The 26,165-nt window shown below is 43.2% G+C and overlaps 1 protein-coding gene across 3 annotated transcripts in view; it reads right to left on the bottom strand.

The window, feature by feature from the left end:
• ZFAND4 (zinc finger AN1-type containing 4) overlaps positions 1-26,165 on the bottom strand; it is a 123,377-nt gene that overhangs the window by 4,521 nt on the left and 92,691 nt on the right. For all 3 annotated transcript variants that reach the window (XM_063961496.1, XM_063961497.1, XM_063961498.1), the window contains exons 7-9: positions 18,768-19,871; positions 16,941-16,995; positions 3,107-3,224 (exon numbers count right to left, since the gene is read on the bottom strand). In XM_063961496.1, the coding sequence (XP_063817566.1) occupies positions 3,107-3,224; positions 16,941-16,995; positions 18,768-19,871 (1,277 nt within the window). The remainder of the gene's footprint in view (positions 1-3,106; positions 3,225-16,940; positions 16,996-18,767; positions 19,872-26,165) is intronic.

Genomic DNA, 26,165 nt, shown 5'->3' with positions numbered 1-26,165 from the left:
TATAAGGCAATACTTCCATATGCCTTTTGGAATCAGCATCACCTGACCACTGCCGCGTCCATAACCCTCTTCTGGCAGATATGGACAGCGCACTTACTCTTGATGCCAGTCGGCAAATATCCCTCTGTGCATCACGCATATATAAAAATGCATCTTTTAAATGCTCTATAGTCAGTAATATACTGTCCCTATCCAGGGTATCAATATTTTCAGTCAGGGAATCCGACCAAGCCACCCCAGCACTGCACATCCAGGCTGAGGCGATTGCTGGTCGCAGTATAGCACCCGTGTGAGTGTATATACATTTTAGGATATTCTCCTGCTTTCTGTCAGCAGGTTCCTTAAGGGCGGCCGTATCAGGAGACGGTAGTGCCACCTGTTTAGACAAGCGTGTGAGCGCTTTATCCACCCTAGGGGGTGTTTCCCAACGTGCCCTATCCTCTGGTGGGAAGGGGTATGATGCCAATAACCTTTTAGGAATTATCAGTTTTTTATCGGGAGAAACCCGCGCTTCATCACACACTTCATTTAATTCCTCAGATGCAGGAAAAACTACAGGTAGTTTTTTCTCACCAAACATAATACCCTTTTTAGTGGTACTTGTACTATCAGAAATGTGTAAAACATTTTTCATTGCCTCAATCATGTAACGTGTGGCCCTACTGGAAGTCACATTCGTCTCCATCGTCGACACTGGAGTCAGTATCCGTGTCGGCGTCTGTATCTGCCATCTGAGGTAGCGGGCGTTTTAGAGCCCCTGATGGTCTTTGAGACGCCTGGACAGGCACAAGCTGAGTAGCCGGCTGTCTCATGTCATCAACCGTCTTTTGTAAAGAGCTGACACTTTCACGTAATTCCTTCCATAAGCCCATCCACTCAGGTGTCGACTCCCTAGGGGGTGACATCTCCATTATAGGCAATTGCTCCGCCTCCACATCATTTTCCTCCTCATACATGTCGACACAGTCGTACCGACACACAGCACACACACAGGGAATGCTCTGATAGAGGACAGGACCCCACTAGCCCTTTGGGGAGACAGAGGGAGAGTATGCCAGCACACACCAGAGCGCTATATATATGTTGGGATAACACTATACAGAGTGTTTTTCCCCTTATAGCTGCTGTTTATATTATACTGCGCCTAATTAGTGCCCCCCCCCCCCCCCCTCCTCTTGTTTTACCCTTTTCTGTAGTGCAGGACTGCAGGGGAGAGTCAGGGAGACGTCCTTCCAGCGGAGCTGTGAGGGAAAATGGCGCCAGTGTGCTGAGGAGATAGGCTCCGCCCCCTTCTCGGCGGACTTTTCTCCCGCTTTTTTCAGGAATCTGGCAGGGGTTAATATACATCCATATAGCCCTGGGGGTTATATGTGATGTATTTTAGCCAGCCAAGGTGTTCATATTGCTGCTCAGGGCGCCCCCCCCCAGCGCCCTGCACCCTTCAGTGACCGGAGTGTGGTGTGCATGAGGAGCAATGGCGCACAGCTGCAGTGCTGTGCGCTACCTTGGTGAAGACTGATGTCTTCTGCCGCCGATTTTCCGGACTTCTTCTTGCTTCTGGCTCTGTAAGGGGGGCGGCGGCGCGGCTCTGGGACCGGACTCCGAGGCTGGGCCTGTGTTCGGTCCCTATGGAGCTAATGGTGTCCAGTAGCCTAAGAAGCCCAAGCTGGCTGCAAGCAGGCAGGTTCGCTTCTTCTCCCCTTAGTCCCTCGATGCAGTGAGCCTGTTGCCAGCAGGTCTCACTGAAAATAAAAAACCTAAAACTAACTTTTCCTAAGAAGCTCAGGAGAGCCCCCTAGATTGCACCCAGCTCGGTCGGGCACAAAAATCTAACTGAGGCTTGGAGGAGGGTCATAGGGGGAGGAGCCAGTGCACACCAGGTAGTCCTAAAGCTTTTCTTTTGTGCCCAGTCTCCTGCGGAGCCGCTATTCCCCATGGTCCTTACGGAGTTCCCAGCATCCACTAGGACGTCAGAGAAAACAAAAAACTAAGAATGATTAATGTACAATTAGGAAACGGTCTGCACTATGGAAAGACCCCTCTTTTACCACCTGTTGCTTGCATTGGTAAATAACATATCTGGTGCCATCTCTTTCAGTACTATCGATGACCATGCAGGCTATTTGTCACATCACTAGCTCCAGTAACCCAGATACAGACACCGACATCCTAGGAATCCCCATTTAAGCATATCTTTATCACCGTGTTCACACTATTTTAAACATGTAATAAAATCCAACACAGGCAAAATACTACAGAAGAAAGACACATTCATAATGAAAGAAAGAAATAAAAATATTTAAAAAAGGAATAGGTTATCACTCGACACTAATGACTAAAGGCCCCCCATATATCATAGAAGTATTGGGGCAATTTCCAGATTCCAAAACAGTTGGGATTGGAAAATCGGGCATGTTTAATTTCCCAGATTCTGTGACGGACTGCCGATCATTGCTGCCTGCCAATCGGTGGACCAGGAATTGCAGTGCTGATTTATTGGGGCCTTAAAGAGATTGATTACAAACCCTGAAATCTGACCTGGCCTCCTGGGGCAAAACTGCACCCATTTTTCATTACTATTGCAAAGCGTATATTAAGCATACAGAATACATTTCATGATGCTTGTGGCATCACAGGATTACAAATTAATTGTCAAGTGTATAATATATCATCATGTTTTATATTGCTCGCCCCCACCATGTGGACAGTAATAGAACATGTTAGAATGAGTGTTTTCAATTAAGCTCTCCATAGAAAGTAGACATTTTTTAGATGATCGGAAAAACTCTACGCCAGTCTGGATGATTTCATTACAGTGAATGAAATAGAATGACGATTGTACAGATCAAACATGTTTGAAACTCAAACTCATGACTTTTTTTTGAGGTTTTTCAGGGTAGGACACTTCTATTGCTTATGTACATACACTGAACGATAATTATTCAGAGCTGTCACGCATCAGCTGAATAAAACCTTTCAGTGCATGGCCAGTTTAGCTACCATGAGTGTTGCATTACCACCAAGCTTCATTACCTGACCTACTTTAATTGGTTTGATTTTATGATGTCTGGATGAGATTAAGCAGAAATGGGAGAGGAGGGATCACCTGCAATCAAAGCTACTCGCCAAACCGGTTTTCTTCCCACACTGAAGACAATGCTTTGCGGTTTTCTTCTTATTCCGAAGAGCAGACTTAACGGGAGGGAATAAAGGTGTTGCTTCAACTGTGAATGAGAACATTTTTAGGACAGGGCTATCTAGTAACTTTTACCTTGTTCTAAGCCATATGCTTTTAGAATGTTTAATTAAATTACCCACACTACAGAGCTTGTATTCTAGAGTAGTAACAAAACATGTCAGCATTAGGCAGCACAATCAGACGGCTTTAACTTGACAATTGTTCAGCAAGAACTATTAATAGTCAAAGCTATATCAAGTTTGTTGGGTAGAAAGTGTATTAGTGCTTGCCACTTCATGTCAATGAGTGGACAAACCTTTTAACTTAACTTTAGGTAGTCATACTTCAAAACTGAAATCAGAAAGACTAGATATTGATTTTTGAATACAAATGTGTGGGACACCAGAATAACAGGCGCTTAACAGATAAAATAACGGAATATACTTAGTAAAACATCCCTGGAATGTGCAGGAAAGGTGGAATTTCCAGTTGTCGTGTCTACGGGCGTATTCCCCTTCTCTGAAGCGATTCTTTCTCCTCAACTCGATATTAACATGCAAAAGATGGTATATATATACATGTGTAGTATTGTTTCAATAATGGATAAATCTCTTTGAATATCAAAGATATGTAACACAGGAAGGGCTATATTCATCCGTCAGCAAGGCGTACCCCAACTCACTTTCCAAACGAAAGAAGAAAGCCTATCAAGGTATCTTTATCTTGTCCACCTCAGTGTTTTGAAAATCACAGATTTAAATGGTGAACCCCTTTTACCAAAGGAATGAGCGTACCTCACTCACACAAAAAGGGGATAATTGACACACAAAGGTATCTTTCATTCCTTGTATATTGGATGTAAGGCGTACCCTACTCACGGAAATAAAGATTATTTTCAAGCACATCTGGGTTTCTTTCGATGATCAGACGTGTTAGTGATTAACACTAATTGCCCTCATGTGTGGATGGTTCCCAAAATCAGAAAAAAGGATAATAGTTCACGATGTATCCACATGCAAAAAGTTTGTATTTTATTTAAAAAGATGCCCCATACATAAGGGGTAAAAACAACAGACAACGATGAAAATGGTGTGTACAGTCCAAAGGGTGTTATAGCAGCATGGACAGTGTATCCAAAAACATAGCAAAAAGAATATTTTAAAGTCCAAAATTAAAAGATATAGTATAAAACAATTCGTACCTAGATGGTATAATGAAAAGTCCACACTCTCAGCTGGTCAACATGTTTCGGCCTGTCATAGGCCTTTATCAAGACATACTGAGAGAGTGGAAAGACCAGTCTTTTATATGTGGAGTGACCAATCAGAAGTGTCTTTAGTTCTGACATCATCATTACAGGACATTTTATCAAACATGACAAAAACCATTATAAAATACAAAACAGAATATATCACCAAGATTTATAGTGGTTAACAAAGATGTTGAAGGTGAAACAAGTTTAAAATGAACAAATTACAAGTTTTCTTCAGAGGAATCTCCATGGCAACCGCATGTATATTGCTTCAATTGGTGCCATATTCCTTCATAATGGCTCCCAAACTCACAGCAGAACCCCGCTAACTACTCCCAGAAGTGTCTGTAAAGTTGGACGCCCGCCGTGATCGTCACGAACGGGAACGTCTCGGCCGCTGTGTAGTGAGATACGCGTCGTTGCCATGACGACGCGATCTCTAGACGCGGAAGTGACGTCCTCACGGATGTCTGACGCGTCGTTGTCATAGCGACGCGCTGTGTATTTTGGATATGGGCTGATAAGAGGAAAAGTTCTGAAATCGTTGATACAACCATACTCTAATCTAGAAGACTATAGGGAATTAGAAAACAATATAGAAAGTCGTTTAAAAAAGGCTGAAAAATTGACTATACAGAAAAAGGTCAAAAAATATCAAAGGGACAAAAATGATCTAACTAAATCAAAAAATGAACATCAAGGTAGTAGTCATGACTATGCCCCAGATATAGAGTCCCATAAATCCCATATAAACCCCAAAAGGAAATAAAATCAGAAATGAGATCCATAATGAAAATAGAGAACGTAGAACTTATATGCCACCAAGATCCTCCAATATATCTTCTAGAAATAATAGGTATAGAAGGAATACCCACTATAGAGAGGAGGAGTGGAATACACCAGATATTCCTGAATGGAGAATCCCTTTCCCCAAGAGAATAAATAGAAGTGAGAGAACATATCAAAATAAAGAACGGGATCAATTAACCTTCACTCAGAATCGATATGCCCCATTAAGAGATGATCAATATATGGATAGTGATCGGAATGAGGACTATCAATCCCCTTTTTTAGGGAGAAACAGAAAAAGAATCCCATATGGATAAACACACCAACACGCTTTAGAGGGAAAAGGGGGGGCAAAAAAAGGAAAACCATACAAAAAAAAGACTAGAAATAGTAAAAATAAAAGGAGACAACGAATAAAGTCAAATAATTCTAAGCCTGCGGAAACGAGTGATGAGAATCCCCCAAAGGTTAAAATATTTAATCTAAGTAAACATATACTTTCTATGGAAGAAACTACTCTTCTTCAAAAAGGTCTTAAATACGCCCCAACAAACCATCTCAATCCCTTTGATACGTATGTAGACGTGCAAAAATTTGTACGTAAGTTAACCCTAAAAAAATTCTTTGCTAATCAAAAGGGGCCTGTACAGGAAGAAATGGAGGTTGGAACACCTACCCCCTTTCGCCCCAAATCCATCTTTTTTCCCCAACACGTAAAAGGCCCTTTCATTGAAACATTTAGTTCCTTAGTCCTGGAGGATATTAACAACATTAAAATAGATAAAAGGAATGCCAATTTGACTAACAAAGAAAAAAGGGCTTTAAAATAACTAAAAGAAAACAAAGAGCTGATAATTAAACCAGCTGATAAGGGGGGGGGGGGATTGTACTGATGGATATTAAAACTTATGAGGCTGAAATTTTTAGACAATTGGAGGATACCAAAACTTACAAAAGATTACGGGGAGACCCGTCTAAACAGGTACAACAGAAAATGATACAAATGGTAGAAAAGGCTGTAACCAAAGGAACCATCACAGATAAAGAAGCTAAATTCATCATTAACAGTGATCCAGTGGTTCCTGTAATATACATTCTTCCTAAAATGCACAAAAATCTAGAAACGCCCCCCGGAAGACCCATTATATCTGGGGTGGATTCGATTACTGCAAATTTATCCAACTATATAGATCATTTTTTGCAACCTTTGGTTGGATTAAATAGATCACATCTGAAAGATACTACCAGCTTTTTACAGTTATTAGAGACCATCAAATGGGAAAATAATTATCCCCTGGTCACAGCCGATGTGAGTGCCCTCTACACCATCATAAATCATAAAGATGGGCTAGAGGCCACTCGAGGGGCTTTAGAATCATCCCCCTTGTCTACCAATCTCCAGAATTTCTTACTTGAGGGTATAGAGTTCATCCTTGTGAATAATTTCTTCCTGTTCAAGGATGAATTCTATTTACAGAAAATGGGCACCGCGATGGGCACCAGGTTCGCCCCTAGTTACGCTAACCTGTTCATGGGCGCATGGGAGGAGGATGCGGTATGGGCAGGTGGCGGGCTCGGGGTGGGCCTGGTGTCCTATGCGAGATATATAGATGATATATTTTTCATTTGGGGAGGAGACAGAGAAAGTCTCACTCTTTTTTGTTCAGGTTTGAATTCCAACGATAAAAATATCGTATTAACTTTTGACATTCAAGAACAAAGCATCAACTTCCTCGATGTGACGGTCTATGTGGAAGATGGAAAAATATGTTCCAAGATCTACATAAAACCAACAGATTCTGGAGCATATCTATCAACTGAAAGTTGTCATCATGACAATTGGATAAACTCCATTCCTAATGGTCAATTTAAAAGACTGAGGAGGATCTGCACGAGTGACACGGTGTTTTCTGACCAGGCGAAAAAAATGGGAAATAAATTTGAAGCGTGTGGTTATAATAAACAGAAGATAGATCGCACGATTGAAATAACCAAAAGTATAGAACGCAGAGAGTTATTTGTCAAAAAACCATCATTAGAAAAAAATAATGATTTTAACTTATCCTTTGTCACAAATTTCACCAAAGAACATAAGTCTGTGGAAAAAATCTTTAATAAACATTGGTCTTTATTAAAGAAGGATAATATATTGGGACCATTGTTACCCAATAAACCCAAGTTAATTTATCGCAGGGCACCCAACTTAAAATCAAAGTTGGTATCAAGTGCATTGCCCCCAACACCTGCTTTATCCACTATTTCCTCGGTTGGGTTTTATCGTTGTGGATCCTGTATGGGATGCAAAAATATAAAAACTGTGAATGGGAACAAAACAGAGGAGATAACTATAAATGGATATACAATAAAAATTAAAGAATTCATAACGTGTAATATAAAGAATGTAATATATATGCTTAAATGCACTTGTGATAAAGCATATATCGGCAGGACATCAAGGCCCTTAAAGGTCCGAATAAGTGAGCATTTGCGCAATATAAAAAAAGGGCTAGAAACACATGCCCTTTCGGCTCATTTTAAACAGGTACATAATTGTTCTATCACGGGGCTGGTGTCTTTTAATGGAATAAAAGCGATAAAGGGAAATATAAGACATAATGACAGTGCAAAACATCTAGCAAAGGCAGAGATGAGTTTGATATATAATTGCAATACATTGGCCCCAGGTGGCCTTAATAATGACTTTGAACTTAAATGGTTTTTGTGATCATGTAATCTGCATATATATTTGAAGAATTTGACTGTCATTTTCCACTTAGCTTTATAGACCAAGATTTTCTTTTTAAACCAATTGAAGAAGATGACCATTCCAGATTATTTTCCAAGAAGGACATGTTGTTTTCTGTATGTTATATACTATGGTAAGGAAAATCCATGGCAAACCAGCATGATAATTATATATATATAGGCAGTTAAGTGGTTCTCTCCCCCTGTTAAACACATTGATGCTGAGAAAATTCTAGTAATATCTCTATATATTTCAGAAATCTATCTTTACCCCAAATTGTTTAAGGGCATAATCTGCCCTTTTCAAACATGGCCGCGGTTGCCTCATCACCAATTAAAGAACGGTGATCTAATATAGAGGCCATTACAATTGAATTTCACGGTGACACAACTAGTTAATTGGCTGAGAAGTGAATTAACTATATACACCAGTCAATATTGTTTCCATCATGTCACACCAGTAGTTGTCTTTTCCTCTTATCAGCCCATATCCAAAATACACAGCGCGTCGCTATGACAACGACGCGTCAGACATCCGCGAGGACGTCACTTCCGCGTCTAGAGATCGCGTCGTCATGGCAACGACGCGTATCTCACTACACAGCGGCCGAGACGTTCCCGTTCGTGATGATCACGGCGGGCGTTCAACTTTACAGACACTTCTGGGAGTAGTCAGCGGGGTTCTGCTGTGAGTTTGGGAGCCATTATGAAGGAATATGGCACCAATTGAAGCAATATACATGCGGTTGCCATGGAGATTCCTCTGAAGAAAACTTGTAATTTGTTCATTTTAAACTTGTTTCACCTTCAACATCTTTGTTAACCACTATAAATCTTGGTGATATATTCTGTTTTGTATTTTATAATGGTTTTTGTCATGTTTGATAAAATGTCCTGTAATGATGATGTCAGAACTAAAGACACTTCTGATTGGTCACTCCACATATAAAAGACTGGTCTTTCCACTCTCTCAGTATGTCTTGATAAAGGCCTATGACAGGCCGAAACATGTTGACCAGCTGAGTGTGTGGACTTTTCATTATACCATCTAGGTACGAATTGTTTTATACTATATCTTTTAATTTTGGACTTTAAAATATTCTTTTTGCTATGTTTTTGGATACACTGTCCATGCTGCTATAACACCCTTTGGACTGTACACACCATTTTCATCGTTGTCTGTTGTTTTTACCCCTTATGTATGGGGCATCTTTTTAAATAAAATACAAACTTTTTGCATGTGGATACATCGTGAACTATTATCCTTTTTTCTGATTTTGGGAACCATCCACACATGAGGGCAATTAGTGTTAATCACTAACACGTCTGATCATCGAAAGAAACCCAGATGTGCTTGAAAATAATCTTTATTTCCGTGAGTAGGGTACGCCTTACATCCAATATACAAGGAATGAAAGATACCTTTATGTGTGTCAATTATCCCCTTTTTGTGTGAGTGAGGTACGCTCATTCCTTTGGTAAAAGGGGTTCACCATTTAAATCTGTGATTTTCAAAACACTGAGGTGGACAAGATAAAGATACCTTGATAGGCTTTCTTCTTTCGTTTGGAAAGTGAGTTGGGGTACGCCTTGCTGACGGATGAATATAGCCCTTCCTGTGTTACATATCTTTGATATTCAAAGATATTTATCCATTATTGAAACAATACTACACATGTATATATATACCATCTTTTGCATGTTAATATCGAGTTGAGGAGAAAGAATCGCTTCAGAGAATAAGAATTTACTCACCGGTAATTCTATTTCTCGTAGTCCGTAGTGGATGCTGGGAACTCCGTAAGGACCATGGGGAATAGCGGGCTCCGAAGGAGGCTGGGCACTCTAGAAAGATCTTAGACTACCTGGTGTGCACTGGCTCCTCCCACCATGACCCCCCTCCAAGCCTCAGTTAGGTACTGTGCCCGGACGAGCGTACACAATAAGGAAGGATATTGAATCCCGGGTAAGACTCATACCAGCCACACCAATCACACCGTACAACTCGTGATATGAAACACAGTTAACAGTATGAAACAATAGAGCCTCTCAACAGATGGCTCAACAATAACCCGATTTAGTTAACAATAACTATGTACAAGTAATGCAGATAAACCGCACTTGGGATGGGCGCCCAGCATCCACTACGGACTACGAGAAATAGAATTACCGGTGAGTAAATTCTTATTTTCTCTAACGTCCTAGTGGATGCTGGGAACTCCGTAAGGACCATGGGGATTATACCAAAGCTCCCAAACGGGCGGGAGAGTGCGGATGACTCTGCAGCACCGAATGAGAGAACTCCAGGTCCTCCTCAGCCAGGGTATCAAATTTGTAGAATTTTGCAAACGTGTTTGCCCCTGACCAAGTAGCTGCTCGGCAAAGTTGTAAAGCCGAGACCCCTCGGGCAGCCGCCCAAGATGAGCCCACCTTCCTTGTGGAATGGGCATTGACAGATTTTGGCTGTGGCAGGCCTGCCACAGTATGTGCAAGCTGAATTGTACTACAAATCCAACGAGCAATAGTCTGCTTAGAAGCAGGAGCACCCAGCTTGTTGGGTGCATATAGGATAAACAGCGAGTCAGATTTTCTGACTCCAGCCGTCCTGGAAACATATATTTTCAGGGCCCTGACAACGTCTAGCAACTTGGAGTCCTCCAAATCCTTAGTAGCCGCAGGCACCACAATAGGCTGGTTCAGGTGAAACGCTGACACCACCTTAGGGAGAAACTGGGGACGAGTCCTCAATTCTGCCCTATCCATATGGAAAATCAAATAAGGGCTTTTACAAGACAAAGCCGCCAATTCTGATACTCGCCTGGCAGAAGCCAAGGCAAATAACATAACCACCTTCCATGTGAGATATTTCAGATCCACGGTTTTTAGTGGTTCAAACCAAAGTGATTTTAAGAAAACTCAACACCACGTTGAGATCCCAAGGTGCCACAGGAGGCACAAACGGGGGCTGACTATGCAGCACTCCTTTTATAAATGTCTGAACTTCAGGTACTGAAGCTAGTTCTTTTTTGAAAGAAAATCGACAGAGCCGAGATCTGTACCTTAATGGAACCCAATTTAAGGCCCATAGTCACTCCTGCTTGCAGGAAATGCAGAAATCGACCTAGTTGAAATTCCTCTGTTGGGGCCCTTTCGGCCTCACACCATGCAACATATTTTCGCCATATGCGGTGATAATGAGTTGCTGTAACCTCTTTCCTGGCTTTAGTAAGCGTAGGAATTACTTCCTCCGGAATACCCTTTTCCTTCAGGATCCGGCGTTCAACCGCCATGCCGTCAAACGCAGCCGCGGTAAGTCTTGGAACAGACAGGGCCCCTGCTGCCGCAGGTCCTGACTGAGTGGCAGAGGCCATTGGTCCTCTGATATAAATTCTTGAAGTTCTGGGTACCAAGCTCTTCTTGGCCATCCACGAGTATCGTTCTTACTCCTCGCCTTCTTATTATTCTCAGTACCTTTGGTATGAGAGGCAGAGGGGAGAACACCTAAACCGACTGGTACACCCACGGTGTTACCAGAGCGTCCATAGCTATCGCCTGAGGGTCCCTTGACCTGGAGCAATATCTTTTATAGCTTTTTGTTAAGGCGGGACGCCATCATGTCCACCTGTGGCCTTTCCCAATGGTGTACAATCCTATTGGAAGACTTCTGGAGGAAGTCCCCATTCTCCCGGGTGGAGGTCGTGTCTGTTGAGAAGATCTGCTTCCCAGTTGTCCACTCCGGGAATGAACACTGCTGACAGTGCTAACACATGATTTTCCGCCTATCGGAGAATCCTTGTGGCTTCTGCCATCGCCATCCTGCTTTTTGTGCCGCCCTGTTGATTACATGGGCGACTGCCGTGATGTTGTCTGATTGGATCAGTACCGGCTGGTTTTGAAGCAGAGGCCTTGCTGGCCTCAGGGCATTGTAAATGGCCCTCAGATCCAGAATATTTATGTATAGGGAAATAACCTGACTTGACCAAAGTCCCTGGAAGTTTCTTCCCTATGTGACTGCCCCCCAGCCTCAAAGGCTGGAATCCATGGTCACTAGGACCTAGTCCTGTATGCCGAACCTGCGGTCCTCTTGAAGATGGGCACTCTGCAGCCACCACAGTAGAGATACCCTGGTCCTTGGAGACAGGGTTATCAGCCTATGCATCGGAAGATGCGATCCGGACCACTTGTCCAACAGGTCCCTCTGAAAAGTTCTTGTATGGAACCTGCCTAATGGGATTGCTTCGTAAGAAGCTACCATTTTTCCCAGGACTCGCGTGCAATGATGCACCGCTACCTATTTTGGTTTCAGGAGGTCTCTGACTAGAGATGACAACTCCTTGGCTTTCTCCTCCGGGAGAAACACTATTTCTGGTTTATGTCCAGAACCATCCCCAGGAACAGTAGACGTGTCATAGGAACCAGCTGTGACTTTGGACTGTTTAGAATCCACCTATGCTGTTGTAGCACTTTCCAAAATAGTGCTACCCCGACTACCAACTGCTCCTTGGACCTCGCCCTTATAACGAGATTGTCCAATTACGGGATAATTACAACTCCCTTTTTTTGAAGGAGTATCATCATTTCGGCCATTACCTTGATAAAACACCCTCGGTGCCATGTACAGTCCAAACGGCAGTGTCTGGACTTGATAATGGTAATCCTGTACCACAAACCTGAGGTACTCCTGGCGAGGATGGTAAATGGGGACATGCAGGTAAGCATCCTTGATGTCCCGGGATACCATGTAATCCCCCTCGTCCAGGCTTGCAATAACCGCCCTGAGCGATTCCATCTTGAACTTGAATTTTTTTATGTTCAAGGATTTTAAATATAAAATGGGTCACACCGAACCATGCGGTTTCGGTACCCCAACCCGTGTGGAATAGTAACCCCGTCCTTGTTGAAGTAGGGGCACCTTGAGTATTACCTGCTGGGAATACCGCTTATTAATTGCCTCTAGCACAGCCTCCCTGCTTGAGGGAGTTGTCAGCAAGGCATATTTTAGGAAACGGCTGGGGGGAGACATCTCTAATTCCAGCTTGTACCCCCGAAATACTACTTGGAAGAAACAGGGATCCACCTGTGAGCGAGCCCACTAATTGCTGAAATTTTTGAGGCGGCCCCCCACCGTACCTGGCTACACCTGTGGAGCACCCGCGTCATGGTGTGTACTCACAGGAGGCGGGGGAAGAATCTTGATTCTGGGAACAGGCTGACTGGTGCAGCTTTTTCCCTCTACCCTTGTCTCTGTACAGAAAGGAAGCGCCATTTGACCCGCTTGCTTTTCTGAAGCCGAAAGGACTACCTTTTTCTGTGAGGAAACCTGAGGTAAAATTATTTCTTCCCAGCAGTTGCTGTGGATACGAGGTCACAGAGACCATCCCCAAATAATTCCTCACTCTTATAAGGCTCTCTATGCGCTTTTTAAGTCAGCATCACCTGTCCAGTGACAGGTCTCTAATACCCTCCTGACAGAATGGACATTACATTTATTTTGGATGCCAGCCGGCAAAATATCCCTCTGTGCATCCCCCATATATAAGACAACGTCTTTAATATGTTTTTATGTTTGCCAACTATTATCCCTGTTTGACAGGGTCACCAACCACGCTGCAGCAGCACTATCTGCAGGTCTCAGTCTAGTACCTGAGTGTGTAAATACAGACTTCAGGATAGCCTCCTGTTTTTTTTATCAACAGGTACCTATTAAAGTGGCCGTATCCTAAGACGGCAGTGCCACCTTTTTTGACAAACGTGTGAGCGCCTTATCCACCCTAGGGGATATCTCCCAGCGTAACTTATCCTCCTGGCGGGAAAGGGTACGCCATCAGTAACTTTTTATAAATTACCAGTTTCTTAACAGGGGAACCCACACTTTTCACACACTTCATTTATTCATCTGATGGGGGAACAAAACACTGCCTGTTTTTTCTCCCCAAACCTAAAACCCATTTATAGAGGTTAAAGTCAGAAATGTATAACACATTTTTTATTGCCGGGATCAAGTCACGGATTGGATTGTGTATATGTCTCCACCTTGTCGACACTGGAGTCAGACTCCGTGTCGACATCTGTGTCTGCCATCTGAGAGAGCGGGCGTTTTTGAGCCCCTGATGGCCTTTGAGACGCCTGGGCAGGCGCGGGCTGCGAAGCCGGCTGTCCCACAGCTGTTACGTCATCTACCCTTTTATGTAAGGAGTTGACACTGTCGGTTAATACCTTTTACCTCTCTATCCACTCTGGTGTCGGCCCCACAGGGGGCGACATCACATATATCGACCTCTGTTCCGTCACCATATAAGCCTCCTCATTCAACATGTCGACACAGCCGTACCGACACACCGCAGACACACAGGGAATGCTCTAAACGAGGACAGGACCCACAAAAGCCCTTTGGGGGGACAGAGTGAGAGTATGCCAGCACACACCAGAGCGCTATATACTGCAGGGACTAACTGAGTTATGTCCCCTATAGCTTTATATCTATATATATCTATATATATATATATATATATATATATATATATATATATATATATATATAATGTATACTGCGCCTAAATTTAGTGCCCCCTCTCTCTTTTTTTAACCCTTGTAGACTGCAGGGGAGAGCCAGGGAGCTTCCCTCCAACGGAGCTGTGAGGGAAAATGGCGCCAGTGTGCTGAGGAGATAGGCTCCGCCCCTTTTTCGCGGCCTATTCTCCCGTTTTTTATGGACTTCTGGCAGGGGTATTTACCTCATATATAGCCCCTGGGGCTATATATTGAGGTATTTTTGCCAGCCAAGGTGTTTTTATTGCTGCCTCAGGGCGCCCCCCCCCAGCGCCCTGCACCCTCAGTGACCGGAGTATTAAGTGTGTGAGAGGAGCAATGGCGCACAGCTGCAGTGCTGTGCGCTACCTTGGTGAAGACTGAGTCTTCATGCCGCCGATTTTCCGGACCATCTTCTTGCTTCTGGCTTTGTAAGGGGGACGGCGGCGCGGCTCCGGGACCGAACATCAAGGCTGGGCCTGCGGTCGATCCCTCTGGAGCTAATGGTGTCCAGTAGCCTAAGAAGCCCAATCCGGCTGCAAGCAGGCGAGTTCGCTTCTTCTCCCCTTAGTCCCTCGCTGCAGTGAGCCTGTTGCCAGCAGGTCTCACTGAAAAGAACAAATTCTAAGACTATAACTTTCTAAGAGCTCAGGAGAGCCCCTAGTGTGCATCCAACCTCGGCCGGGCACGAAATCTAACTGAGGCTTGGAGGGGGGTCATGGTGGGAGGAGCCAGTGCACACCAGGTAGTCTAAGATCTTTCTAGAGTGCCCAGCCTCCTTCGGAGCCCGCTATTCCCCATGGTCCTTACGGAGTTCCCAGCATCCACTAGGACGTTAGAGAAAAGGGGAATACGCCCGTAGACACGACAACTGGAAATTCCACCTTTCCTGCACATTCCAGGGATGTTTTACTAAGTATATTCCGTTATTTTATCTGTTAAGCGCCTGTTATTCTGGTGTCCCACACATTTGTATTCAAAAATTGTGGTTATTTGAACTTTTTGGTGAGGTTCAGGTGTGGTGAACCGGCCTACGGGCTGCTCTTTTTTTTGCGCCACTTGCCAGGGATTCACAACAACCTTTTCTTAGATATTGATTTTAATATGTTAATTCTCTACCACAAGCCACCGAATTTGCCTAATTGATAGCAACATTAGGCAAATTCGGGATCAATATGCAGCATATGACGCAATGAGGATTGATATATAATATATATATATATATATATATATATATATATATATATATATATATATATATATATATATATATATACATACAGAAGCAGGAATCAGCGGCACTCAGCAGGCTAGGTATTGGATTAAATAATCTTTAATTCGGTCCTACGCCGTTTCGGGGACGACACCCCGTCTTCAGGGACAAATCTTACACGTGTATGATTTGTCCCTGAAGACGGGGTGTCGTCCCCGAAACGGCGTAGGACCGAATGAAAGATTATTTAATCCAATACCTAGCCTGCTGAGTGCCGCTGATTCCTGCTTCTGTACATTGGATCTTGCTTTTGATCGCAGAAGGCACCGCAGCAAGTAATCTTCTATAACCTTCTGAGTGCCGAACCTAACCGATACATACATATATATATATATATATATAGCTCTGGATACGACCGGCACTCCTACAGCAAAGGATAAACACCAGGGTGCCCTCCCGTGGCACTACAAGGCCCAGCAGACAAGGTAAAGTAAAGGGCGGCACTCCAATGGTTTTGGGAAAAAAACAGCTCACTAGGCCAGCTTAGATTCAATCAACGTTTCAGGTGTCTTTATTAGCACCTTTCGAAAGGTGCTAATAAAGACACCTGAAACGTTGATTGAATCTAAGCTCGCCTAGTGAGCTGTTTTTTTCCCAAAACCATTGGAGTGCCGCCCTTTACTTTACCTTATATATATATATATATATATATAATAAAAAAAAATAAAACTCCAGCAGCAGCCTGCACTCGCACGAATCTCAACGTGCTCTGGTGCTCGCTAAGAAAAGTATACAGTCCTCAAGCAGAAAGCGGCACTCAGTCAATTTCAGTAATAAACGATTGTATTAAACATCCATAAAGGTCAACGTTTCGGGGCACATAGCCCCGTCGTCAGGACTATTTGTATGCTGCCAAGTCCTGACGACGGGGCTATGTGCCCCGAAATCTTGACCTTTATGGATGTTTAATACAATCGTTTATCCTGAGTGCCGCTTTCTGCTGGAGGAAAATTTATATATATATATATATATATATATATATATATATATATATATATATATATATATATATATTACACATACACATACACACGACATACACATAACCTTATCCTATCGATGCATCTTTGCATTCATATATATTGTTAATTTGAGAACACATTTGGAATTAATCAGTCAAAGTATCCATCAGTTCCTGCACAAGACAAATTTAAAGAAAAGATTGTATCTATTACCTGTGCTGTTTCCACAACGTTTACTGCTCACACTCTCTCCAAGCCCATGAGGTGTCTGGGAGAAAAGAAATAATAATCTATTGGTAGGTTAGTTAGGCCAGCACTACTGTGTACCTATTAGGTAGGGTTTTTCCCACACAAGACAAACTGTTAAATAAAATTAATAAATTATTTTGAAAGTAGAGGGCCATTACCGCTTACCCTAGATATTCTGACACACAGAAATTTAAATAGAAGAAATGGCACAATTTTATATAGAATACAACCCCATCAGGATGACCACTTCATGTGTAGCCAAAAAGATTTGTTCTGGTCTTGCTGGTCAGCTTTTACAGAATTCTAAAGAGGGGGATTCAATTAGCCCCGAAGGCAGCCCGTCGCTGGAACTTATTGTGAATTTCCCCAAAAAAATCCCCTGTAAGTGACATCTTTGAGATTGCAGCCACAGAAACACAAAGATCCGAGAACTTACTCAGAATCCTACGTGCTTTCGCCCGAAAACGGGACATTTTTCGTCAGAAAAAAAGGGGTATAATTAAATTGACCAAAAAAAAAAGAAAAAAAACTGAGCAAAAAAATTGCTGTTAAAGTCTTTTTTTTTTCCTCCTGAAATATTTTCAGGGCAGATTGAATTCCCCCCTAAATCGGACAGCTACATTCCCTAACACCTGGGAAGATTCTCCAGTGCTAGGATGAGGGCTATCTAAATTGGGGCAGATGTATTAACCTGGAGAAGGCATAAGGAAGTGATAAACCAGTGATAAGTGCAAGGTGATAAATGCAGCAGCCAGTCAGCTCCTGTCAATTTGCGTATTGGTACTTCAACAGGACCCAAGGCCACAGACCCCACCAGTAGAAAACTTATATAGATAGGACCTTGTACTATTTTAGATACACCTGGCTGCGAATCAGTTTAATAAAGTAATCTACTTTATTATTATACTTATTCAGTATATTTCCCCCCCAAATGTTGTGTGTGTGTGTGTGTGTGTGTGTGTGTGTGTGTGTGTGTGTGTGTGTGTGTGTGTGTGTGTGTGTGTGTGTGTGTGTGTGTGTGTGTGTGTATATATATATATATATATATATATATATATATATATATATATATATATATATATATACACACACATATACACATATACACACACATATATATATATATATATACATACATACACACACACACACACACGAGAGAGAGGGACGCACACAAAATATGCTCTTTTTTTGCGCTATAATAAAGCAGCACTTAGGATGGAACCCCTGTTAGTGAGAACCTATGCAAATTACATGCAGACAAAAGATATCCAAGTGCGCTAGTATGTACGATACTGAATTCACTTCAGGACTGTAGATGTAGACTAATCCCGATGTTAGATGTTCTCACTAACAGGGGTTCCATCCTAAGTGCTGCTTTATTATAGCGCAAAAAAAAGGAGTATTTTTTGTCTTTGTGTATACACACACACACACATATATATATATATATAATGTATTCTATCTATCTCAGGGTATATGTCGACATGCCGATTATTGACATTCAAAGTGTCGACATTAAGAATATCCTTTTTTTTTTTAACCACACCCCTACCAAACAGGCATGTAGTTGGGCTATTGGCCTTACTCAAATGCATAAAAGGTAGATTTAAAAGCAAAATAGTAAAACACATATATTCTGTGTTCAGGCTTTCATGGTTTATTTTTCTAAATGTCTTCATTAAATAAAATTAAAATACTGCAGCAAGCTCATTGTAAGGGAACACTTTGAAGAGTTCACATAGCTGGGAGACATTGAAACCATGTTAAGCAAACATACAGTATACTCACAATGAAGATGTTTAAATTGTCATTTGGAGGGGAGATTCTCTTCTCCAGAAGACTGCCAGGTGGAGCAAGATTCCTGAGTGTCCCAGAGATACTGCTGCTGGCGTTGTCCCTACTTGTGCTTCGAGCCAGCGAAGCAAAGAATCCAAAATTATTCAGTGAGCCCATGTGTTCTTTAGAAGCCTTATTAGCCACTTCAGTCATGTCCCTAGCCTCCATTTTGGAAATGACATCAGACTGATTTCCCGGAGATTCAACTTTGACTCCTCTAAATCTAGTAGTCCTGGAAAATGTGGGCTCAGCCATGTTGCGAACATGCAGAGAATGGAAAGGAGAGTGTGGAGTAGGTGGCCTCAAGCTTCCCAGGTCAAAACATTTAGGTTGTCGTTGTGTCTTCGGAAAGGAGTGGTCATTGATGTGTGTGGAGAAATGGATGGGTGACAAAAATTTGCTTCTTGGAGGACTCATCTCTGTGGTATTAATAGAGGTCTCCATCAAATCAGAGTTGAAAGATTTTGAGACAGTCACTTGATGGGTCTCAATAGTGGGTGGTTCGTTGCTTCCTTCAGACAACTCAAATTCTGACTTGACCTTCCCCAAATGGCATATCTCTCCGTACTGCTCGGACAATCCTACATCAGTTAATAAAGCAAAGGACTCTGCAATTGACCTAGAAGCTTCTTCAGATGAGAACAGATTTAGATTTTGACTCAATATGGAATCACTCTCTTTTGGTAAAACATCTTTCAGAGGCAAATTTGCAATGGGAATAGGGGGGAGTACTGTATTTGTTAAATGACTTTCATTTTCAAGTTCTACGCGGGATAATTTGGGAGGTATGTTAATACTAGTGAGTGATGGAATCAGTGCAGAGGCTTCCCAAGTCTGATCTTCATTCAGATAGTCACCAGTAATAGAAGGTATTGTCCTAGTAGCAGCAGTTAGGGTAGAAAGTGCATTGTAGGAAGACTCCATGGTGTGTGGATTCCCTGGGTATAGACAAGTCTGTTCAATGTGGGGAAGAACTCTTAAACGTCTGTGCCCAACAGTGGTCATAGGACGTGGAGCTACAGGAGGTCGAGGTTTCAATTTTGACGTTTTCTTCGGCTACATATAAAAAAACAAAAACAAAAAAAACACAATAAAAACAAAAGTAAATTAATAAAATGCAGAAACAAGACTGATGGTACAGTGATAAATAGACAATATAAGGACAAGCAGGAAAAGTTAAGTATGATGTTACGTACTCATGGAAAATAGATTCCGTTATTTGAATGTTAAGGAATCATGCAAGTTCATTACTGGAGAACAGAAAGTATACAGTTAAGTTTACATTTTTTAAAATTTATATGAACCTGCTTTGAAAAGTATTCATATTCTGTTACTTTCAATATCTAAAATGTTTAATATGAGGAGTTTTCAATACCCAGTGACCAGCGTCAATTGTTATGTCTGTACAGGTTGAGTATCCCTTATCCAAAATGCTTGGGACCGACCAGAAGTATTTTGGATATCGGATTTTTCCGTATATTGGAATAACTGCATACCATAACGAGATATCATGGCGACGGGACCCAGGTCTAAGCACAGAATGCATTTATGTTTCATATACACCTTATACACACAGCCTGAAGGTCATTTAATATAATATTTTTAATACCTTTGTGTATTAAACAAAGTTTGTGTACATTGAGCCATCAAAAAACAAAGGTTTCACTATCTCAGTCTCACTCAAAAAAGTCCGTATTTCGGAATATTCCGTATTTTGGAATATTTGGATATGGAATACTCAACCTGTATTATAAACCTGCGGCATTTCGGGATAGATAAACAGGTATGTGTCACAGTAAAACAGAGTTATATACCTGTTAATCTAGTGCCGCCTATTTCTACATTAGTTTTTCTCTGCATGGGATCTGGGACAGAGCCCATACAGAGGCCAAAGGGCCATGTATTTTTCTACTATAGAGAGTTTCAGATACAGATATATATATATATATATATATATATATATATATATATATATATATATACATACACATACATATATATATATATACACACACATATATATATATATATATATATATATATATATATATATATATATATATATATACACACACATATATATATATACATATATATATACATACATATACATACACATACACATATATATATATATATATATATATATATATATATATATATATATATATATATATATATATATATATACACATACATACACACACACACACACACACATACACACAAATATAAGATTTTACTTACCGGTAAATCTATTTCTCGTAGTCCGTAGTGGATGCTGGGGACTCCGTAAGGACCATGGGGAATAGACGGGCTCCGCAGGAGACATGGGCACTTTAATAAAGAATTTAGATTCTGGTGTGCTCTGGCTCCTCCCTCTATGTCCCTCCTCCAGACCTCAGTTAGAGAAACTGTGCCCAGAAGAGCTGACAGTACAAGGAAAGGATTTTGGAAATCCAGGGTAAGACTCATACCAGCCACACCAAACACACCGTATAACTTGTGATAAACTTACCCAGTTAACAGTATGAACAACAACAACAGAGCATCAGATCAACCCTGATGCAACTATAATATAACCCTTATTTAAGAATTAACTATATACAAGCATTGCAGAAGAAGTCCGCACTTGGGACAGGCGCCCAGCATCCACTACGGACTACGAGAAATAGATTTACCGGTAAGTAAAATCTTATTTTCTCTAACGTCCTAGTGGATGCTGGGGACTCCGTAAGGACCATGGGGATTATACCAAAGCTCCCAAACGGGCGGGAGAGTGCGGATGACTCTGCAGCACCGATTGAGCAAACTCAAGGTCCTCCTCAGCCAGGGTATCAAACTTTTAGAACTTTGCAAAGGTGTTTGAACCTGACCAAGTAGCCGCTCGGCAAAGCTGTAATGCCGAGACCCCTCGGGCAGCCGCCCAAGAAGAGCCCACCTTCCTTGTGGAATGGGCATTAACTGATTTAGGCAGCGGCAATCCAGCCGCAGAATGAGCCTGCTGAATCGTGTTACAGATCCAGCGAGCAATAGTTTGCTTTGAAGCAGGCGCCCCAAGCTTGTTGGAAGCATACAGGATAAACAAAGATTCTGTTTTCCTGACCGTAGCCGTTCTGGCTACATAAACCTTCAAAGCCCTGACTACATCAAGCAACTCGGAATCCTCCAAGTCAGTAGTAGCCACAGGCACCACAATGGGTTGGTTTATATGAAAGGATGAAACCACTTTCGGCAGAAATTGTGGACGGGTTCGCAATTCTGCTCTATCCGCATGGAAAACCAGATAAGGGCTTTTATGTGACAAAGCCGCCAATTCTGACACCCGCCTAGCCGAAGCCAAGGCTAGTAGCATGACCACCTTCCACGTGAGATATTTCAATTCCACCGTTTTGAGTGGTTCAAACCAGTGTGATTTAAGGAAACTCAACACCACGTTAAGATCCCAAGGTGCCACTGGAGGCACAAAAGGGTGCTGAATATGCAGCACTCCCTTTACAAACGTCTGAACTTCAGGCAGAGAAGCCAGTTCTTTTTGAAAGAAAATGGATAGGGCCGAAATCTGGACCTTAATGGAACCCAGACCGTGGAAATTTCTTCCCTGTGTGACTGCCCCCCACCCTCTGAGGCTTGCATCCGTGGTCACCAGGACCTAGTCCTGAATGCCGAATCTGCGACCTTCGAGAAGGTGAGCACTCTGCAGCCACCACAGGAGAAACACCCTTGCCCTGGGGGATAGGGTGATTAACCGATGCATCTGAAGATGTGATCCGGACCACTTGTCCAGTAGATCCCATTGAAAGGTCCTCGCATGGAACCTGCCGAAGGGAATGGCCTCGTATGATACCACCATCTTTCCCAGGACTCGCGTGCAGTGATGCGCCGACACCTGCTTTGGTTTTAATAGGTCTCTGACCAGTGTCATGAGCTCCTGAGCCTTCTTCATCGGGAGATAAACCCTGTTAGTGTCTGTGTTCAGAATCATGCCCAGGAAAGGCAGACGAGTCGTAGGAATCAACTGCGACTTTGGAATATTTAGAATCCAGCCGTGTTGTTGTAACACTTCCAGAGACCGTGCTACGCTGACCAGCAACTGCTCCCTTGACCTCGCTTTTATGAGGAGATCGTCCAAGTATGGTATAATTGTGACCCCTTGCTTCCGCAGGAGTACCATCATTTCCGCCATTACCTTGGTAAATATTCTCGGTGCCGTGGAGAGACCAAACGGCAACGTCTGGAATTGGTAATGACAATCCTGTACCACAAATCTGAGGTACGCCTGATGAGGTGGATAAATGGGGACATGAAGGTATGCATCCTTTATGTCCAGAGACACCATAAAATCCCCCCCTTCCAGGCTTGCGATGACCGCTCTGAGCGATTCCATCTTGAACTTGAACCTTTTCAGGTATATGTTCAGGGATTTTAAATTCAATATGGGTCTGACCGAACCGTCCGGTTTCGGTACCACAAACATGGTCGAATAATAACCCTTCCCTTGTTGAAGGAGGGGAACCTTGACCACCACCTGTTGAAGATACAATTTGTGAATTGCAGCTAACACTATTTCCCTCTCTAAGGGGGAAGCTGGCAGGGCCGATTTGAGGTAACGGTGAGGGGGCATCTCTTCGAATTCCAGCTTGTATCCCTGAGAGACAATCTCTATTGCCCAGGGATCCAACTGGGAGTATACCCACTTGTGGCTGAAATTTCGGAGACGCGCCCCCACCGGGCCTAGCTCCGCCTGTGGAGCCCCAGCGTCATGCGGTGGATTTAGTGGAAGCCGGGGAGGACTTCTGTTCCTGGGAACTAGCAGCGTTGTGCAGCCTCCTTCCTCTGCCCCTGCCTCTGGCAAGAAAGGACGCACCTCGGACTTTCTTGCCTTTTTGTGATCGAAAGGACTGCATTTGGTAATACGGTGCTTTCTTAGGTTGTGAGGAAACATATGTCAAAAAATTTGACTTTCCAGCAGTAGCTGTGGAGACCAGGTCCGAGAGACCCTCTCCAAACAATTACTCACCCTTGTAAGGTAAAACCTCCATGTGCCTTTTTGAGTCGGCATCACCTGTCCATTGCCGAGTCCACAGGACCCTTCCGGCAGAAATCGACATAGCATTTATCCTAGAGCCCAGTAGACTAATGTCTCTTTGAGCATCTCTCATATATAGGACAGCGTCTTTTATATGCCCCAGGGTCATTAATATAGTATCCTTGTCTAAGGTATCAAGTTCCTCAGATAAGGTATCCGTCCATGCTGCTACAGCACTACACACCCAGGCCGACGCAATTGCCGGCCTTAGTAAGGTACCTGAATGTGTATAAATGGACTTCAGGGTACCCTCTTACTTTCTATCAGCAGCATCTTTCAGGGTGGCCGTATCCTGTGACGGCAGGGCTACCATCTTTGATAAGCGTGTTAAAGCTTTGTCCACCCTAGGGGAGGATTCCCAGCGTAACCTGTCCGTTGGCGGGAAAGGATACGCCATAATTATCCGTTTAGAAATCTGCAGTTTTTTATCTGGAGATTCCCAAGCCTTTTCACATAACTCATTAAGCTCGTGTGAAGGGGGAAAGGTCACCACTTGCCTTTTTCCCCCATACATATGAACCCTCTTGTCAGGGACTGGGGTTTCCTCTGTGATGTGCAACACATCCTTAATTGCTATAATCATATAACGGATGGATTTAGCCAATTTAGGCTGTAACTTTGCATCATCATAATCGACACTGGAGTCAGAATCCATGTCGGTATCAGAGTCAACAATTTGGGATAGTGGGCGCTTCTGAGACCCTGCCGGCCTCTGCGACATAGGATCAGGCACGGGCTGAGACCCTGACTGTCCCAAGGCTTCTGCTTTATCCAACCTTTTATGCAAGGAATTAACATTATAATTTAAAACCTTCCACATATCCATCCAATCAGGTGTCGGCGGAAAAACCACATCCATTTTCTCCCGCTCTGTTTCCACATAGCCTTCCTCGTCAAACATGTCGACACACACGTACCGACACCACACACACAGGGGATGCTCTTTTTGAAGACAGTTCCCCCACAAGGCCCTTTGGAGAGACAGAGAGAGAGTATGCCAGCACACACCCCAGCGCTATATAACCCAGGAATAACACAGTAACTTAATGTTAACCCAGTAGCCGCTGTTATAATGAGTTTTTGCGCCTAATTATGGGCCCCCCCTCTCTTTTTACCCTCTTCTACCGTGTATCTGCAGGGGAGAGCCTGGGGAGCTTCCTCTCAGCGGAGCTGTGGAGAAAAAATGGTGCTGGTGAGTGCTGAGGAAAAAAGCCCCGCCCCCTCAGCGGCGGGCTTCTGTCCCGCTTTTATGTACAATATTATGGCGGGGGTTCATACATATATACAGTGCCCAACTGTATATATGTCAAACTTTTGCCAAGAGGTCCTAATTGCTGCCCAGGGCGCCCCCCCCTGCGCCCTGCACCCTTACAGTGACCGGAGTATGTGGGTGTATGTGGGAGCAATGGCGCACAGCTGCAGTGCTGTGCGCTACCTCAGTGAAGACTGGAGTCTTCTGCCGCCGATTTCGAAGTCTTCTTGCTTCTTATGCTCACCCGGCTTCTGTCTTCCGGCTCTGCGAGGGGGACGGCGGCGCGGCTCTGGGATCGGACGACGAGGGTGAGATCCTGTGTACGATCCCTCTGGAGCTAATGGTGTCCAGTAGCCTAAGAAGCAGGACCTATCTGCAGAGAGTAGGGCTGCTTCTCTCCCCTCAGTCCCACTATGCAGGGAGTCTGTTGCCAGCAGAGCTCCCTGAAAATAAAAAAACCTAACAAAATACTTTCTTACAGCAAGCTCAGGAGAGCTCACTGAACAGCACCCAGCTCGTCCGGGCACAGATTCAAACTGAGGTCTGGAGGAGGGACATAGAGGGAGGAGCCAGAGCACACCAGAATCTAAATTCTTTCTTAAAGTGCACATGTCTCCTGCGGAGCCCGTCTATTCCCCATGGTCCTTACGGAGTCCCCAGCATCCACTAGGACGTTAGAGAAAAGTGTTTAGTGCAGAGCTTAGAATGTAAATTATTTCAGCAGGACCATGTTTGTGCATATTGATGAGAGAATGGTAATTTATGGAACTTGATACCCTCTACATATAGTATATGTAATAGAATGTTGCATCTTGTTGCTACCCCGTCACTCCCACCCCCCAACAGCTAGATCAAGTGTGCTTGAGAAACACTTCACATCCGATGAATAAGCAGTAGGTCACACAGAAATACTCCATCATCTATGTTGAACTGTTCTGTATTACGTGTACTGTGTGTAAAGCTGGGTAAACACTCAACGATATGTTGTTCGATCCAACGGATCGGACAG

Source organism: Pseudophryne corroboree, chromosome 3 (genome assembly GCF_028390025.1).
Source record: "Pseudophryne corroboree isolate aPseCor3 chromosome 3, aPseCor3.hap2, whole genome shotgun sequence".
In the NCBI taxonomy this organism is placed as follows: Eukaryota; Metazoa; Chordata; class Amphibia; order Anura; family Myobatrachidae; genus Pseudophryne; species Pseudophryne corroboree.
Note: the sequence above shows the minus strand (reverse complement) of the source record. Positions and strands in the feature narration are given on the sequence as shown.